General features: G+C 37.5%; 2 protein-coding genes across 12 annotated transcripts in view; one reads left to right on the top strand and one right to left on the bottom strand.

The window, feature by feature from the left end:
• Window positions 1-15466, top strand: part of LOC108968785 (potassium channel subfamily T member 2) — a 580461-nt gene that overhangs the window by 228649 nt on the left and 336346 nt on the right. The gene's annotated exons all lie outside the window — the stretch shown is intronic.
• On the bottom strand, window positions 2818-3966 carry LOC108968788. The gene has a single exon (XM_018933040.1). The coding sequence runs from the start codon at window positions 3929-3931 to the stop codon at window positions 2993-2995; it is 939 nt and encodes a 312-aa protein (XP_018788585.1). The 5' UTR covers window positions 3932-3966; the 3' UTR covers window positions 2818-2992.

Genomic DNA, 15466 nt, shown 5'->3' with positions numbered 1-15466 from the left:
CCAATTTTATTCATATTATTTATTTTAGTTATATTTTTTTTTTACTTTTGTTTGCCTCTATTTAATTTAATTAAATCTTTTTTTTTTTCTTTTATAATTTTTATACATTTTCTATAACTGCTCGTACAAGCCCTCTGTGCACCTACATCTCCCACGCTTACCTTGGCGTATACGCAATATTTTGAATTGCGTTTGTATTGATTTTCCTGCTGCGACCGTTTGCTTAAAAACGTGCGCTTGTGTGCTTTTAATGCTGAGTAAACTTGTCTAAATTTGACAAAGACACACAACTATATATACTTTTACTGCATGTGTATGAACCCACACGCACATACACAAACAATGTTGTTGAGTAAATCATATGGAAATGCGCATATGGGCGGTGGCAGTGTAGCCCGCATATAACTTAATATAAGTGCAGGGATATGCAGTAGGAATAACAGCAACTATAACAACAACAACAACAATATTTCATTACTAGCACCGCCAACGGCACTGCCACCGCCTGCGATAATGCTGTCATAATCAAGGGATTTACACTTGATGAATTTGCAAATTTGTTTATGAGGTCGTTCGGTTGACGCCAATTGATGCTGCCGTGCTGCCGTGCTGACAGCCAGCGCTGACAGTTCGTGCTAACAGTTGGTGCCGCGCTGAAGGCATTCATATTTGTATATATGTATATCTGCACATGTGTGTGCGTGCAAGTGGCGACCAGTGTGAAGTATGAGCTCACAATCAAATTAGTGCTGGTGCAGGCGTGTGAGTGAGCGCGAGTGTGGGTGGGTGTGTTTATGCTCGTGCAGAGCTGCAACCGCTAATTTACTTGTATACGCGACTACAAGCTGACTGTGATTTGCTCCTGCCGCTGCCGCTGCTGCTGCTGAATATTTGTTGTGGGCAGTGGTTAATGCACAGTCAAATGCCTTATTATCAACACACAGGCACACAGAGGCAGTGTCAAAAATGTCAGTGTATCATTGGTGAATGTCGTAGGCGTCACATCTAAGTGCATTTGCTTGTGCGCCTCGGCCGGGCAAATATGTTGCTTTGCATTCAGCTCAAATTAACATGCGGTTCACAGGCACAGCATAAGCATAGCAGAGCACCACACACAGCCCAGCTCAGCTTACCACCGCATGGCATAGCATAGCCAATTTAACTGACCATTAATTTGGCCGCAAAATGTGCACCAAATTGTTTAGTGGCAAATGAAATATTTGCTTGTCCTCGGCCAGTCAGTGGAAATATTGAATATTTTGTAATCAACACACAATTTTTATACATATACATGCATACAACCACATATTTACATACTTGTTTTGCTGTACATAATGTTTGCAAATGTTTTGCGCCGACAAAGAGCTGCTCAATTTGGCATGTAAATGCCTGGAGATTTACCAAATTTCACAGATTGATGAATATCGATTTTTTGCCAACAAAATTTCACTTGTCAAACACAATCCGTGATTTTCGAAAAACAGTTGATTTGAACGGTGCGGGTGCATGGATCTCATCATTTTGAAATATCCCACATGTTAACCGACTAACTCAACAAAAAAGAAAAAAATAAAATAAAAATAATAGCATTGCCCAAAAATTAGATACATATGTGGCAGTTAGCTCACGGTCTAAACCAATTTCAATCTTATTTACGGATAACCAGATTGTGGACAGGAAAGTATATTCACTTATTATGCCATATATGGTGCATTTCCTATTTCCTATTTGCTATTTCCTATAGCATAAAAGTTTAAATAATAGTTTGTCAAAAAAGTCTTGCGGTATTTTTTTATTAATTTTCAATTGTTCATAAAAATATTTTTGATGGCTCAAGCCCAGCTCTTAACCGATGCTACGGCTGCCACTATGCCGGTCTCTTTCGACCAATTCAGCGATTTTATCGCAATTTTCGACGGCAGGCCTTTATGAGCGCGGCGCATGTTCGACCACCTCTACACCAAAACGAAAAGGTTGAAATCATCGTTGTGCGGTGGAATTGGAAACTCTATCGGGTCCATAAACCGCTCAAATTTTATTGGCGGCTGAGATGCATTTTTGCCTTTATCGTAGTAGTACTGTAAAATATCCCGCATTTTCTGTTTATTTTGTTCCATGTTTGCGACACTTTAACTCACGAACGACTTAAAAGAAACGACAATCAATCAAACATGAGTTAGCGCGTGAAATGAGCTTTCCAAAAAGGTATAGCATGACCCGATGCGTCGAATAAAACTAGAACTACGCGATCTCAGCGCCAACTAGCGAAAATACCGCAAGACTTTTTTGACAATCTAATATATCTTTAATTGGGCTTTGATCAAGAAGTTTGCGACTTCAGTTTTTGCATCAATTTGTCTTGTTAGAATGTTGGCCAAGATAATTTCGTAAAATTCACCACAACGACAATGCTTGAGTGCGACGTGTGAGATACTGATTTGGATCTTTCTTAATTGACGCGCCAGTGGCAGCAATATTCTCGACCCCTCGACCATCTCACTGGCACGGAACATTTTGTACTTTCCACTAGGCGCTCAATTCTTAATCTGAGAGGACGAGTATGACGAGCAGAAATGCGGCGTAGCGCTCTTAAAGTTGAGGCCATAGAATAGGAATGTCAAAAAGGAAAAATAATATATAATATTAATAAAATTTCCACTGTATTATTATACTTATGAATAATTGTATAAAAATAAATACCACAGCAATGCGTGGCCGGAACCACTACTAAAGAAAGTAAAAGAAAATTTTAGTTTTTTTTAATATAATTTATATTTTTGTATATTTGAAGATGTAAATATAAATATTCTGGCGCTTATTTCGAATAGCTTGAAACAATCGGGCCTGCTCTCACAAGTTTTATATTTCACTATATTAATCCTCCCAACTGTAAAGCAATATAAGCGAGTATAGTTTCCTACAATTTTAATATTTTATTAATCAGTGCAAACTTCGTCTTGAATCTAATCTACTAATACTACAAGGATGTCTCTCATTTCACTTTGGCTAAGCTCTTCCTTCGGATAGTTTTTGCGGTATCGGCACACTTCATAGTTATTGCGCTGCGAATTTCACGTTCCGTACAGTTAATCTTTTGTTTCACATAATGTTTTATATCAGCTACTTTCAGTGGATCTAGTTGCGCCTTTAGCTTTCGGTCACGGAAAGCAGGCGAGGGTTTGCCACTGAGCGTATGCGTTCCAAGCGTTTGACGGTCAAATACGAAAGTCATAAGTTTTCGCGTGGCAAGTGATGCTTCCGTCCAGTTTATTGATGCTAAATCCACTTTGGATACGTGTGTGCCGTGTGGACCTATTTGTACATAAGCGGACTCTTCGAAATTGTTCTTTGTGTTAGTAAGAGTGGATTCTATATTTGCCTCATCCATGGGTTCCTGTTTAACGTTTAGCGAAGAGATTGATATCGGCGAAAGAGAGTCTCCAGCATTCAAAGTATTCGATGCGTCCACGTTGTTGATTGGTTCTGCTTTAATAACTGTCACTGTGGGGTATGGGTTCGAAATAATGCCGCTACTTCGTGGACTTGATAACACTGTGTCAAAATTACTGGCGATTCGAGCTTGTAATAGTCGCATAAGTTTAACAATATTATTTGTTGTCTGCACTGTCGGTGTTGCGGCAACATTTCGCGGTGTTTCTTCTCGCGCTGGTGTTATGTGTTGGTCCAATTTTGGTTTTTTCACTTCATCTTTGAATCTTATTTCAAATTCTTGTCGACGTTTTAATTGAAGTTCAGCTGCCGATAATCGTTTGTTCCCTATTTGTTTGCTATTTTTAAATTCGGTAAAAACATGTTTTGCCTTTTGTCCAACACTTGCAGTAGAGTTTGTCGAAAATTGCCGTAAATCAATTGCGATCTCTGTCGATTCGTTCGTACTTCCAAAATTCATACTGTTCATCGATAAGTCCATAATTGTGGATTTGTTTCAAAGTGCTGTTGTTTAATAGTGGGTAACTAATACTGTAATGATGATGTAAATAATTTTTTTCTTATATTTATACGCTTCAGGTTAGGTAGAAATGCGATTCGAGCAGGTAAAATTTTATTGGATCTTGAGACTTCGTTACACCTTTTCTAAATGTCTGTCCGTCGACTTATTGTTTAGTGTGATTGCTTTGTTGCTTAAATAAGTGCATGTGTACCTGACCCTGAGCAATAAGCTCGATTTATTTTGTAGCAATAAATAAGGGGCGTCAGCTTCTTTCATTAGCGCTGTCATTGTCAGCCTTTTGTCTAAATAAATAGGTTTGCTCAACTTAGCTTTGTTAAAAAGGATTATCTGTTACGGAAAACAATTCATGGAAATTCAACAGACAGATGACATTCAACTCTAGTGTATTCCAATCTAAGTATTGTTCCGTTCTTCTAAGAAGAAAGAAGAAAATCCGTTACATGCTTTATGCCAAGTCGGGTAAAACATGTGTATGATGGCGCCATGTTGTGTGGTGTTATTCGACTAGTACTTGGAGAGTTATGTACTGCTAGAGGCCGAAAAAAGCGAATTTTCCAGATTTTTGTAAAAAAGAAAATGTTTCGAAAAACGGGGTTTCGCGCGAAATGTAAATTAAATAGTCTTACTGTTTTCTCAGTTGAATTTAAAATTTTCGAATTATATAAAAACGCTAATATGACTTTTTCTAAAGTACCGTTAAATCATGTTTATATGTATATCAAATATATTATATTCTACTTTACTGTTTTCAAAATCATATCTTGACAGGCGCTGACAGCTCGCAAAGTTTAGATGTGTTAAAATTGTATTTATATTTTTGTGGCTGAAACTTTTTAAGCACTGCTTCTAGCCTTGAAATTCTTCATAGCTAATTTTTAGCACATTTCTTCATAGCGGAACTGTAATGCTTGTCATATTTGCAATAAATTTTGATTGATAAACGTTTTTTGTTCGAAATTTCTATGAAAACACAGCATAGCATTCATTTATTCAGATATCGATTTAATTTCCCCTTCAAACCAACCACCATGTTTACTTCATTGTACTTCAAAAGCTTTTATATTGAGTTGTTTTAATAACAACTTTATCTAAATACCATAAATTTTATTTAAAAATTAATTATAAATATTTTGATTTAATTTGTGATTGTGTTTTGTGAAATAATAAATATTTGTGCAAGTAACAAACGCGCATGAATATGTGATAAGCATAACGCGACGGCTGATTTCGTTTCGAAGTTATTTTTTCGGGTTACTCTGGCCACGTAAGCCACGCATACACCAGTTTTGGTTCTTAACGATTCTAGATGAAGTGCCGTTACGTACTAAACTTTCGGCAATACCGTCCACTATCTCTTTTGGCATCGATGCCGTTGTGACCTGGCATCCGGTAGCAGTGCAGTTGCTTGTTGCGTTCTGGCAGCTTTAAAGTTTGCCTTAAGTCTAATTCTGTACAAAATATCCCCGCACCAATCTTTCTTTGAGAAGTGGGTTTATGTAGTCGATGCTTGCCAAACCACCATTGCATATCGCGCTTCTGCTAGTAGTCGCCCAGCCGATTTTGTGGCGCAGTTTTCAGGGACTTGTTCAAGAGCTGCCGTAGGAGTGGTTCTTGGAACACTCGTTATGCATAGTTCAGCAAGCCTCTGTAATTTTTTGAACCCAGAATGTAAACATCTCTTTTTATACCACAATTGACTCACCTCTCTAATGCTCCGTACCGATCTGGTCCGAACATGAGTACCATATTTAGTAGAGTCCAGATTATTATCGTATTCGTCTTAACTAGTGTCAAAACTTGTCGCAAGGCCGGATCTGAGACAACGTAGGGCTGTAAATGGAGTGTACTTCAACACTTAGTGAAAGATCACCAATTGCATTCGTGGCATGGCTATAAGGGAGTTGATTTATATGGTCTTGTTGACCTAATGTTGAATTATTAATATTCAGTCAGTGTATTCTAAACCATACAAGTACAGAAACATATGTATCCAACCTCATACTTATTGCTTGCCTATGAAACATATGTATCCAACCTCATACTTATTGCTTGCCTAAGTATTCATTGTGTTACCAGTAATTATGGGAACTAGAGAAATTTGTACATTATAGCCTTATGAAATAAACTATTTATTTATGGAAAGAAAACGAAGAACTAATTTTAAAGAGACCAAAAGTAGCTTTGCCCAGTTGTAAGCCACATTCTGTTTCACTTTCATAGAATTAGAAAGTATTCGCGTTGTAGCATCAACGTCTTTTGCAGTGAAGTCATAATGAAAGCGAATTTTCGTTCCCATGATAGTCGAGCCGTTTCCCTGATGGACGGATCTACGTAATCGAAACGGATCCAGATTTTTTATCCGGCCAAGGACTGTCAACTCGTCAGCAACAGCAGAGTTTTTGATCGGTGGACTGTCTTGCTAAATTTAGCCAGTTTTCCACAATTAGAGCGACACCCAACTTTTCGATCAAACGAAAATTTCTTCCCAGCTACCTTTTTTTTTTTGAGGCCAAAGAACAGAAAATAGTCGCTGTTGATGGTCCTTACTTTTTCAAGGTAGTCAATAAAAATTATTCCACGCGCATCCCAAAATACAGTTGCCGTAACTTCTGACAGCCATTTTTGCCTTTTTCCGTGTTTTGCAGCCGGTTAATTCTGTGCAGTCCACTTGGATGACTGTCGCTTGAACTTCGGAGTGAAATTATGAAGTCAATTTTCATCCATTGTCACATATTGACGCCAAAACTCTTGTTAATTACGCTTGAAGATCTCTAAACACTGCTCCTTATCATCAAGTTTTCGCTGTTTTTGGTCAAATGTGAACTTTTGCGGTACCCACTTTTCTCATACGCAAATATTCGTGAATAATATGATGTACGCATTCTGTTGATATCCTTAGCGCTTCCATTTATGGTCATCCAAAATTAATTTGTGGACTTTTCTTGCTGATTTCGGCGGCAACCTCCTCTTTTGGGTAACATCTGCTTTCACCGCCTGCGGTGCATATTTCGCTACGTTTAAACTTAGTATATCAATCCTTGATTTTTCTAGGGCAGTGTATGGAAACTCGTCATCAAGCCAAGTCTTTGTTTCATCTGTATATTTCCCCTTCTAAAAGGAATATTTTATCGACACCCGAAATTTTTTTTTTGATATTTTTTTACAATAACAAAACTTACTTCGTTGAAAATTACGTAATTCACAGACTAATGACCCGACAGCAGCTTAGCGCTAACTAAATATTATAAAGATTTAATTCTGGTAGCGCCATTTATGGGTCAGATTGGGGACTTTTCGATAGACCTGTTTTCTATCAAAATTCTAACGAAGAGTTTGGTAGCGCAATTTCTTATTTGCTTTGATCGATGAAGAATATATCAATATAAAGTGAGTTTTCCTAAAAGATTGGTGTTTCAAAAGCGAGAACTTCGAAGTCAACCTCGATTGATTAGGTTGCTTTTTCTTCTTCTGCAGTTGGGAAGCATGCGCGCCTGTTGGAATAAAAGTAACCGTTGTCCAATACACTAGGTTTACAGATATGATTTGTCAAAAAAACTGACGGTTTTTAATTCAACGGCACAGCTTAATCTAACTATTCATTCGTTCGAGCGTATCTGAGAGAAAGATCCTTTCGCCACAGACTTTGCAACAATTTCAAAGGACTACGTCTTGCTTCAAAACCCAGCATAGTAGTTTAATATTTGTAAATATAGTATCAGTTACCAATGTATTGCATACCAAAAACACTCATCAGTTTTTTCTTCAGCAGTCAGTAGAAATTCGAATAAATATCGGTGAGAGAATCCTAACAACACGTTGGCGAAACGCACATTTGTATGTCTTTGCCTTTGTCTGCTTATAACTTGTCTACTTTTGGTTGCAGCAACTCTGCATAAACATGCACAAAAGCCATTGTGTGCCGTTATATTTGTCTAAGTATTAGTATGTCAATCGATTTCTGGAAAGTAAGGCATATTTTATCACTTAATATGCATTGCCACAACACTTAAGCGCCCAACTTGAATAATGTTATAGATTTTGCAATTTCACATTTGTATAAATCACCAGACAAGCACAGGCACACGCACACATACATATATGAATATATACAGACATGTTCACTTCAAAATTGCATAAACTTTGGCACACGTTGAATGTAAAGACTTATTGTTTGTTGGTTTAAGCAAGCGGCAGGAAGAATAGTATCTGCTATATAGTTGCAAAAGTGTTTGTGTGTGTTTCTCGTATATGTGTATGTAACATGTATGAGTGTGCCGCTCTATATGCATATGTATTTGTTGTCCAACTGGCACTCGTGGCTGGTAAATGTGTCTGAAAAGTTTATTTATGCCGTTTCTTTTTGTACTTTCTTACTTTGCTACTCAAATTTATATTTATATGCACTCAAATATGCACATGTGTTGATATGTGGGCATGTGTGTATGTATATATCGTTCATATACAGGAGTTCGTACTCATATGCGCGCTTGTTTGCTCGGCTATACTTAGCTAGTTGGTTTGTTTGGTCAACGTTGCGCTGCTTTGATATGCCACAGCACACATACACACGTACAAATGTACCCAAAAACATGCACACATATACACACACATATAGCGAGAATATATATGGCCAATATTTGCTTAAAAACTAACCACTAGTTGGCAGTAAGTAGGTGCGAACATGTGTTGCAAGTATTTGTGGCACATATGCGTTTCTTTGCACTTGCTTGTAAATAGTTAAATATAAATGTGTGTATGTGTGTATGTATAGGTAGCAGAAGTGTCACTTGTACATTCATGCCACCACTTAACTCACCAATTGTCAGGCATTTGCATTTGCTGCTTTGCACATAGGAGCACTTGTAAGCGAAAAACTTTGCACCAGCTCGACTAAAGTTTTCTCAACAACTATTCTGCGTGTTTGTTGTCGTTATAACTGTTTGTTTTTAAATAGACTTGAATGTTTGCTTACCGTTATGTGTGCGTAGTAGCGTTGTGCGTGTAGGCATCTGCTTGTCAATTTATACACGAAGTTGGGCTGTGAAAGCAGCGATCCTAGAAGCTATAAATGCAATGCTGCATCATGTAGAGCACCGCTATTCTTAGTGGACAAGAACTGTGGTAAGCTGCTTTTCGTTTAACGTTCGTTAGCAACTGATTTTTTCGCAATTTATAGCGGCAATCGCGTGTAATTTCTTGGTTCTCGAAGATAATAATTTTGTTTGGCAACCACGTGAGTTCCATAAATTTCTTCCTTTTAAATGCTTAAAAGCCTTACTGCTTCCGGAAAAGTAACGGCAACAACACATAGTTTTCTTATATTTCAAGTTTCAACTATAAAACTCACATAGATATTAAAAAATGTGTAGGTGAAAAATCAGTCATATGCACTGGGGCCCACATTTTCGGTATCTAATGGCTCGAAAAGTTATTTCGACAATTGGGACGTTAGATGGCACAAATGGTGCGTATCTTTTGCTACGATTAGGACATTGTCTCCCGAGATATAATAACAAGCCCGTTCTTCTCGAATGTAACTTTATTTATTATTCCAATTTCCAATCCCTACAGCTAGGAAGTTAACACAATGTATTGAAGCTTAAAACTGATGAGTGCAAAAGTTTATTGTTGTTGTTATTACTGTTTAAGGAAAGAGGGAATTTAGTTTAAGAAAGATCAATTAGCAAGTATGGAAATTATGAAATGAGAAAAAGAGATATGAGAGGATAAGTAAGACAGGTAAAGAAAGAATGAAGAGAGAAGTGTATGTTGTTGGTAGTGGGAGTATTGGTATATGACTATATACTCTGTAGAATATTTCTGTCAGTCTGGATCTGTTTGCCTTATTTGGTTTATCTTCCATGTCAGGCGTCTGCCTTGAACAGACTAGTTCAGCAGTTTAATACACCGCAGGAGTTTTTCGCCTGATTTTTGTGGAGGACGTAACCAAATGCGAGCAGGTAAATCAAAGAGGTCTAGTCCGCGCCCTTAATTACCCTTCAGGGTTTCTATGGAGTCAAACTCTGGTTAGAGAACTGCTGGATTGTCGTTAACCCAGCTGATCACCAAGCTAGACCATCTAACGTCGATCTCCACCCATCCTTCTATATGGTGTTGGGTGTGGTAGAATTTTCATTTAATACATATAAAAACTTGCAGGCAGTCTTTTGCCACATTAAAAAAGTGTCAAATTGTTGTTGTACTGCTTGTTTCTACTCCACTCTGCTTCAGTTTTTTATGCAGAGTTTCCAATGTTTTGTTGTGGTATTCCTTTTTAGGAAAAATTTCCACCACCTGTATCTGACATTTATCTAATGTTCATCAACTGAGGTCTCATGAGCTTGATCCTTGGCTAACTTTCCGATCACAAAGATTGCCCTCTGATACTGACTCCTCCTTAGTCGATTTTGATATTTCTTTGTCTATTTGGACTGTATCTCGCTTGTGGCTGCCCGGGTACTATGCTTGGTATTCTTAGCTGCCTTGAAAGCGGACGGTTCTAAGGATAGTGTACTTTGGTAGGTATCCTCGGTTTTTGTTGCGATCACTTCTGACGTATTTTGGCTGGTACGACCGGTAGTGGTGTTTACCGTCTCCTGACTGTAGGCGAGAAGGTTGTCTAAATCGAAATTTATTCTACGATTTCGATGCTGATGTTTGCTGTTGGCTATTTGTTACGCTAGTCGTCAAGGTGCACGTTGTTATTGTTGTAGTAGTTTTATAGTTTTGGCTGATCATAGTTGGTCCCACTGGCGATCCGGAAAGGGTTGATCACTCTTCGACAGAGGTATGCGCAGAGAAGGCATTTGTTACTTTCCACCTCGTCCGGACATCGGAGCGAATAAGCGTGTTCTATTCGGCACATTTCTAAAACAGAGATAGCTCCTGAAAGCCTCTAGGCTTCAGCTAATATTTCGTTGTTGATATTAACTATCCCCAAAATGTGCAACGTCTTTTACTTTAGTGCCTGTTGACATGATTAGTTTATCTGTTTCCATCATATTTCGCATTTATTTTTCACTTCACACACATTGCGCACTTTTGCGACAACTTTCAACAAAATTAAATGAATATTAACCGAACTCAAAGACGCTAAATGAATATGCCCAGACACGCCTCGAACGATTTCAACAACAGTTTGGCAAGTTTAAGTAAACGATTTGGCGACAATATTGCAACCATCTCGAAGGAGTAGAGCTTTGCAACTTTCAATGGAAGTGCTATTAAGAGCAGCGCAGGATTACAATCATCACTTACATCTGAGCCTTAGTATATTTATGAATTGTAACTATATACTAATATAGCTGCATGTCCGCAGTTTCATATTAAAAGCGGTTATGACGGCCACGAGCTGCGGAGTTTGGCGGCGAAACTTTCTTCCTTAATGAACTGAACTTTTTGGTACATGTTCGTATGTATGTTTGTAAACAAAGTAGTTTATTGTCAGTGCATTGACGCGCTGCGGTTAGCGCTGATTGAGAGTTGGGCAAAATTTCTGCAGAAGGCTCGTAAACTTGTAATGTTGGTCAAAGTGTGTGACATCTGGTTTCTGACAATTATTGTAGTCTGCTGGTGAGCGCAGAAGCTATGGCTTGCTGGGACAACTAATGAATATTTCTAATGAATATTCTGAAATTCGTTGGGCACAAAGATGTCGAAGTTTTGGCGGTTTGGTTTGACTAGGAGAAATATTAATTTGCTTTTGAATTTGTGAATGGCCAGCTATATAAATTATATGAATATGAATATGAGTAGAAAATTACGTTTAATAGAAATGTGAATAAGGCGTAGGTTCTCAGTCTTGTAAGATATACAAGTAGGAGTATGTTCTAGAGTGTGGGTGTCAGTATGAATGTAAGTATAAATATTAGCATGATTATTATACAAGATGCGTTCCAAAGTCAACAGGACTTTTTTGAATCTTGCGCCCCCTGCGGGCGCCATCTATATGCTGACTGGTGCGTTACAATCTGCTATCTTTATCGCTTATCCAATGTGTCCAATTTCATGACATTTCATTGATTGGAAGTCAAGTTATTGCGTTTTAAGTGTCAGTATGTTTGCGTTATCGTTGCGAAAATGAGCTTCGAACAAAGAGCTAACAATAAATTTTGTTTTAAAATTGGTAAAACTTTTACCGAAATGTTTCAATTGATGAAAAAAGTTTATGGCGCTGATTGTCTATCCCGTAGCAGAGTGCACGATGGCTTCAATGTTTTCAAAGTGGTTGTGAGGACATAAATGACGATCAACATGTGGGCCAATCAAAATCCGTGATCACTGGAAATTCCATCGAAACTGTGCGTGCATTCATCAAGAATCAGACGAAATCATCACTGAGATTCATGGAAATGGTATTGAACATCTCCAAAACATCGATTTATCGCATTTTGACCGAACATTTGGGCTTACGAAAGGTGTGTGCACGGCTTGTTCCGCACAAATTGACTGACGACCCAAAATTGCTCAGAATAAAACATTCGAAGGGCGATTTTTTGACCAATCTTATCCAATTTTAACCATTAACCACTCCCCGTATTCACCTGATATGGCACCGTGCGAGTTCTTCCTTTTCGTGAGAATACATTTGCCCATGAAGGGAAAGCGTTATGCAGACGTAGAGGAGATTCAAAAGGTTTTCACCGGCATACTGGTGTCCATACCGGCCAAGGAGCTAAAACACTCGTTCGACATGCTTTTGGATCATGCAAAAAGCTATATTGAAGCAGAAGGAGACCATTTTGAATAAAATAAATTGATTTTGCCGAAAAAACCATTTGTTCTGTTCTTTTTTTTTCAAGTCCTGTTTACTTTGGAAATCCCCATATAGTACAAGTAATCATAAGCCAAAAGCTGATCACGAAGGTTTTTCATAAATATGAGTATTGAAGTATAAGTACCCTATGTGTATGAATACTTACTTTCACAAAAATTTATTTTGAAAGGTTTCACATAAGACGCTAAAAAATTTCTTTTGTACACATTACTTTTGAAATGTTAATAATTTTGAGTATTATATAACATGAGGAAAATAGTATAAATAAAAGCAAAAATATAACAATTGGTCAAAATGTGAGAATCCGTTATAGTAATTAGTAATGATATGAATTTGATCACTTTTATGAGTATGAGTATAATTATGAATATTGGTAAAAATAATCGGTTCTTCTTAAAAAAACCAGAAAATAAAACTAAAATGTTCACAAAAATCAATTTTGGAAAGCTTCACATAAGACACTCAAAAAAGTTTGTTCACACATCACACTTCATAGCTTGTATCCAAAAGTCATTAGCGTGTATAGAATTTCTTCATTGCTCGCTTTTCATGTCATAACTTGTCTACGGCGAACTTAAGTATTTATAGAAAGTTGCTTAATGCACTTTCACCAACATTGCCAACCGATAACACACATGCTAGTAGTATATATGTATCTATGTATATTGATACTATAGTTTCGCGCATGAATTCGCAGTTTTTGGTGCATCAGTTACAATGCCAAAAAGCTATACGCAAAAGCAAATAATCATCTACAGCAAAGCGCTTATACACCCGCGGCCACGCAAACCTTACCACTCAAAATTTTAAAGTATTGTGCATATTTGACTATATTTTATAGCGGAACTTTTTGCGATATAGATATTTTTTTATTTAGAAATAAGTTAATGACATGTTATTAATCAAAACAAGTAAGGAAGGGCTAAGTTCGGGTGTCACCGAACATTTTATACTCTCGCATGATAAAGTGATAATCGAGATTTCATTATYCGTCATTTACATATTTTTTTTATTTCGCTGTAAATTTAATTAGATTAGATCAATTTGTGTACTTTGAGTTTTTAATTGTATTTTCATTTATTTTAATTGCATTGAAAAGTTATAGTCCGATCACGACAATTTTTCCACAAGGGATACCTCAGCTCAAATACCGTATTTGTGTAAAGTTTTATTCCGCTATCATCATTGGCTCCTAGTGTATATATTATACAGAGAAGGCATCAGATGGAATTCAAAATACTGTTATATTGGAAGACGGCGTGGTTGTGAACCGATTTCACCCATATTTCGTACATGTCATCAGGGTGTTAAAAAAATATTATGCACCGAATTTCATTGAAATCGGTCGAGTAGTTCCTGAGATATGGTTTTTGGTCCATAAATGGGCGACGCCACGCCCATTTTGAATTTTTAAAAAAAGCTTCCTTCTGCCATTTCTTCCGTAAAACTTAGTGTTTCTGACGTTTTTTGTTAGTCGGTTAACGCACTTTTAGTGATTTTCAACATAACCTTTGTATGGGAGGTGGGCGTGGTTATTAACCGATTTCTTCCATTTTTGGATTGTATATGAAAATGCCTGAATGAAACGACTCTGTAGAGTTTGGTTGACATAGCTATAGTAGTTTACTTTTCACTTTTCAAAAAAAATTACGTCCAAATATGCCCCTCCSTAATGCGATYCTTTGTGCCAAATTTCAMTTTAATATCTTTATTTATGGCTTAGTTATGACACTTTATAGGTTTTCGGTTTTCGCCATTTTGTGGGCGCGGCAGTGGGCCGATTTTGTCCATCTTCGAACTTAACTTTCTTATGGAGCCGAGAAATACGTGTACCAAGTTTCATCATGATACCTCAATTTTTACTCAAGTTACAGCTTGCACGGACGGACGGACGGACAGACAGGCATCCGGATTTCAACTCTACTCGTCACCCTGATCACTTTGGTATATATAACCCTATATCTGACTCTTTTAGTTTAGCGGTAAGGTTTGTGTGGCCACCAGTGTACATACTCACACATGTACTCAAATGCATGTATGTCAGTGCGTGTGTGCACTACTACACTTTATGACTCATAGTTTCCGTTAATATTTAATTCATTTACTGTTATTGCGGTGCATTTTTCATTTTTATTCCTTCAGTTTACTTCACTGATTGTTCCCTATTTGAAACGAGTGTGAGTATTTTCGCGTAAAAAATCATCCCGCTGCAATCTCCATTAAGCCGTGGCAATAAAATGAAATTTTCATTGCTTATACCGCATATTCGTAGTGCTCGACGAGTTTTTTTCTTAAATTTTTTTCTTTTTTGTGTTTTATGCTGCTGCCTCTCAAGCATAAAAATGAAAGTTTTCAGCGCAGCTTTCACTTGCTTAAACGCTCCTTTATATACTACACACATATATGTTTATGTATTTGTGTTTGTGTGTGTGCATCGGCACTCACTTTCATTTCGTTTCGGTTGCTGCCTTCCGCTTGATTGCAATGTCCATAAGTTGATTTGAAGGCAACGCAGACGCCAACGCGAATGGCTGCAACTCCGCGGTGGGTCGCCGCTTTGTAACGGTTGTTCATTACTTACATTTCCGGCTCTTTCATTTTTATTTATTTATTGCATTTAGTTTGTTGTTTCCATACACTAAACTTTGCTTTCCGCCAACAACAAATATACACTTCAATATGTTTCCGGGGCAAATTCAGCTTTCCACTTGTGCATT

Source organism: Bactrocera latifrons, unplaced genomic scaffold, assembly GCF_001853355.1.
Source record: "Bactrocera latifrons isolate USDA-ARS-PBARC rearing strain unplaced genomic scaffold, ASM185335v1 scaffold_23, whole genome shotgun sequence".
NCBI classification, from domain to species: domain Eukaryota; kingdom Metazoa; phylum Arthropoda; class Insecta; order Diptera; family Tephritidae; genus Bactrocera; species Bactrocera latifrons.
Note: the sequence above shows the minus strand (reverse complement) of the source record. Positions and strands in the feature narration are given on the sequence as shown.